The 4,590-nt window shown below is 38.2% G+C and overlaps 1 protein-coding gene across 1 annotated transcript in view; it reads left to right on the top strand.

The window, feature by feature from the left end:
• LOC115431852 (P2Y purinoceptor 14-like) overlaps positions 1-848 on the top strand; it is a 6,077-nt gene extending 5,229 nt beyond the window's left edge. Inside the window, exon 2 of the mRNA XM_030152522.1 lies at positions 1-848. This exon is cut by the window's left edge and continues 890 nt beyond it. Within this exon, the coding sequence (XP_030008382.1) occupies positions 1-138 (138 nt within the window). The 3' untranslated portion in view covers positions 139-848.
• Positions 849-4,590: the final 3,742 nt, after the last annotated feature.

Genomic DNA, 4,590 nt, shown 5'->3' with positions numbered 1-4,590 from the left:
TCCCTCAACGTCTGCCTGGACCCGCTCATCTACTTCCTGATGTGCCGGACCTTCAGGGAGTCTCTGCTGAGGAAACTGTCAGGACGAAGGGAGAGGAGGAGGTCCCTGACCACCGCCCAGAGCCTCACCAACATTTAAGGAGGAAACTGTCAGAACTAAGGGAGACAAGGAGGTCCTTGACCACCGCCCAAAGACTTACCAACATCTAAGGAGGATAACACCATTCTTTGGATGATTCTGAGGGTTAGGATAAGGGCTGGGTATCAAACTTACAGATAGTTTTTTTGGTACCAATCGAATTGTCCAGAATATCAATTACTGCAAAGAGGCTTTTCGTTGTGGATGTTCAGAAAAAAAACAATACTTAACTAACTTAAGTACCAATATTTTATCCCATAATATAAAACTCTATTCTGACATTAGTCTTTATTGTTTTGGATCCCAGACCCTGTTAGAAAAGAACCACCTGGATTCAGTGGGTCCACAGACTGTGGTCCATGTGTGGATGAGTTATGTAATTATGATATGAGGAGAACCATATGTTAACATACAACTTGGAGTTTTAATATATAGGTATTTTTTTAAGGTTGTAGATCTGTTTTCATTGGAAAAATGCCAAAGTAAGTAAATAAATGAGTGAACATATTGTGACAATACCCAACATTAACAGAGATGCGACTGTAGACGTTTGCATTTCATGTGCCGTTATTTTTCAAGAACTGAATGACTCAACAAATGAATGTGACATCTGGTAGAAGACGGAATGAAATCGAATAAAAAAAAAAAAAACACAAAAAAGGGAAAGAAAAAGTGATGACTGGGTTTGGAGGCACGGAAGTGAAAGTGGACACTGATGAGTGGGCGTGGCTTCTGTTTCCGGTAAATTCAGCTCATCTCTGTTTATGACTCATGCCTTTGGACACATTATTCGTATTTATGTCCTTTATGCATTCACAGCTTTACCTGAGATTTTATGCACATTTTCAGTCTCATACTGAACCCTTAACCTCCTGAGACCCAGGACATGTCAGCAAAGTACCAGCTTTTTTTGTTTTCTATTAAATAAGGGCCTTTATTGGAAACATCATGATGCAACAGTTTTTTCAGATGCAGTTTTAAAATTTTTATGGAGTGTCCTTTGTGGTGGACAGTTTTCTGTTCTTTTTTTGTATAAAGTTGTGAAACTCTTGTCCACAAGTGTGGACAGAAAACCCACAGCTGGGTCTGAGGAGGATAAAGACCCAAACGTCCACCTTTAACCCTTAAAGACCCAAACGTCCACCTTTAACCCTTAAAGACCCAAACGTCCTCCTTTAACCCTTAAAGACCCAAACGTCCACCTTTAACCCTTAAAGACCCAAACATCCTCCTTTAACCCTTAAAGACCCAAACGTCCACCTTTAACCCTTAAAGACCCAAACGTCCACCTTTAACCCTTAAAGACCCAAACGTCCACCTTTAACTCTTAAAGACCCAAACGTCCACCTTTAACTCTTAAAGACCCAAACGTCCACCTTTAACCCTTAAAGACCCAAATGTCCTCCTTTAACCCTTAAAGACCCAAACATCCACCTTTAACTCTTAAAGACCCAAACGTCCACCTTTAACCCTTAAAGACCCAAACGTCCTCCTTTAACCCTTAAAGACCCAAACGTCCACCTTTAACCCTTAAAGACCCAAATGTTCTCCTTTAACCCTAAAAGACCCAAACGTCCACCTTTAACCCTTAAAGACCCAAATGTCCACCTTTAACCCTTAAAGACCCAAACGTCCACCTTTAACCCTTAAAGACCCAAACGTCCTCCTTTAACCCTTAAAGACCCAAATGTTCTCCTTTAACCCTAAAAGACCCAAATGTTCTCCTTTAACCCTAAAAGACCCAAACGTCCACCTTTAACTCTTAAAGACCCAAATGTCCACCTTTAACCCTTACAGACCCAAACGTCCACCTTTAACCCTTAAAGACCCAAACGTCCTCCTTTAACCCTTACAGACCCAAACGTCCACCTTTAACCCTTAAAGACCCAAATGTTCTCCTTTAACCCTAAAAGACCCAAACGTCCACCTTTAACTCTTAAAGACCCAAATGTCCACCTTTAACCCTTAAAGACCCAAACGTCCACCTTTAACCCTTAAAGACCCAAACGTCCTCCTTTAACCCTTAAAGATCCAAATGTCTACCTTTAACCCTTAAAGACCCAAATGTCCACCTTTAACCCTTAAAGACCCAAATGTCCACCTTTAACCCTTAAAGACTCAAATGTCCTCCTTTAACCCTTAAAGACCCAAACGTCCACCTTTAACTCTTAAAGACCCAAATGTCCACCTTTAACCCTTAAAGACCCAAACGTCCTCCTTTAACCCTTAAAGACCCAAACGTCCACCTTTAACCCTTAAAGACCCAAATGTTCTCCTTTAACCCTTAAAGACCCAAACGTCCACCTTTAACTCTTAAAGACCCAAATGTCCACCTTTAACCCTTAAAGATCCAAATGTCCACCTTTAACCCTTAAAGATCCAAATGTCCACCTTTAACCCTTAAAGATCCAAATGTCCACCTTTAACCCTTAAAGACCCAAATGTCCACCTTTAACCCTTAAAGATCCAAATGTCCACCTTTAACCCTTAAAGACCCAAATGTCCACCTTTAACCCTTAAAGATCCAAATGTCCACCTTTAACCCTTAAAGATCCAAATGTCCTCCTTTAACCTAAACCATCTTCTGATCTAAACTGTTTAATACCAGTGGATCCACTAATCCTATCAATCCATGTCAATAATTGGTGTAAAATACAGTTCTTCATCTTTTCATGGTCATCAGATATGACCATATTTGGACGTTCAGAGGCTCCGTAGTTACCGTGGAAAAACCGTCATCTTCTATAACATTAATTCACCAGTAAAACTCATGGAGTTGGACCAATGACAGTATTAAATAATGAATAAAAGTAACAAAAATGAAAAGACAGTTTACAAAATAATAATGTGCAAGAAAGTGAGTAAAATGATGTAAAAAAAAAAAAAAAAAAAAAAAAAAGCAACAAAATTAACAAAAACAGGTAAAGTGATCAATAAAATGAACAAAAATTAATAATAAACCAACAAAATAGTAAGAAACATGAATAAAAGCCACAAACTGAAGAAAATTGAAGAAAGAATAATGAAATATGCAATAAAACAAAAATGAATAAATAAATAGGTAAAATGAACAAAATTAATAAAATATTTAACAAAATAATAAGTGAAGAAAATTAGGATGGACACATTTGGTTTACGTTCAGTTAATGATATATTTAACTGAAAAAACTTTTTTTTTCTTCAGTTTTCTGTTTTTGTTTAATAACCATGAACTTTAATGTGAGCTTTTATGAACATCTATATGATCAGTGAATTAAATATAGAAAATACAGAATTTATACTGATAAAATGCAAAATACAGAGGAGAATATTGGAATAAATGGTGATTATTCACTTAATAGAGGTTAGCTGTAGAGAACATGTCATTACAGAACGGACACAAACGTGACTCTGGGTGTTCAAGGGTTAATCATCCAACAGAGAAGCCTTTTATATTTTTACTCACGTCTAGTTTCCTTTTTTTTTTTTTTTTTTTTTACTTTGTCAGTAGTTCTCATTTGATTAGTTTTGATTTTAACTTAACATTAAATCATGTTTGTAAAACCTGGTGTGATGTTTGATTCCATTTGTTTTCCTTTGTCCGGATTCTCAGCCAAAGACTCAAAGGTTAAATGGATTCAATACTGAGCGCTGGTTGTGACCAGCAGGGGGCAGCGCTGACTCAAAGTGGACTTCAGTTTCCTGTTGGTGTTGTGGTTCTGGTGGACCCGCCTGGTTCTGAACACTAAAGTTGGCTGATTGTTCTGTGTTTTTTTTTTTCAGCATCTGTTCTCTGCTTTTTTTAAGTCCCCTATAGAGACACAGATGCATTGTGGGTCTGAGGAGGATGTTGTGGTCAACATTAGATGACAGATTAGTTAAGTATGTCACCGTATGCAGACGACCTTAGACTCTACAGTTTCATTATTCACATGCAGCTGCTGGGTTGAAAACATGCACAATTGAAATGAAAACACATCAGCTAAGGCACACTTATAAAACAACAGAAGAAGAAAATAATCCACATGATTGGCAGAGGTCCCAGAGATGAAAAGGAAGAAGAAGAAGAAGAAGAAGAAGAAATATTTGAGTCAACAAACATAATAATCCACAGACACACATTTTTTAAAACTACATTTGATGCATTTAATGAAATCAACTCCAGACGTCCACCTTTAACCCACAAAGACCCAAACGTCCACCTTTAACCCTTAAACACCCAAACGTCCACCTTTAACCCTTACAGACCCAAACGTCCACCTTTAACCCTTAAACACCCAAACGTCCACCTTTAACCCTTACAGACCCAAACGTCCACCTTTAACCCTTACAGACCCAAACGTCCACCTTTAACCCTTACAGACCCAAACGTCCACCTTTAACCCACAAAGACCCAAACGTCCACCTTTAACCCTTAAACACCCAAACGTCCACCTTTAACCCTTACAGACCCAAACGTCCACCTTTAACCCT

Source organism: Sphaeramia orbicularis, chromosome 13 (genome assembly GCF_902148855.1).
Source record: "Sphaeramia orbicularis chromosome 13, fSphaOr1.1, whole genome shotgun sequence".
NCBI classification, from domain to species: domain Eukaryota; kingdom Metazoa; phylum Chordata; class Actinopteri; order Kurtiformes; family Apogonidae; genus Sphaeramia; species Sphaeramia orbicularis.
Note: the sequence above shows the minus strand (reverse complement) of the source record. Positions and strands in the feature narration are given on the sequence as shown.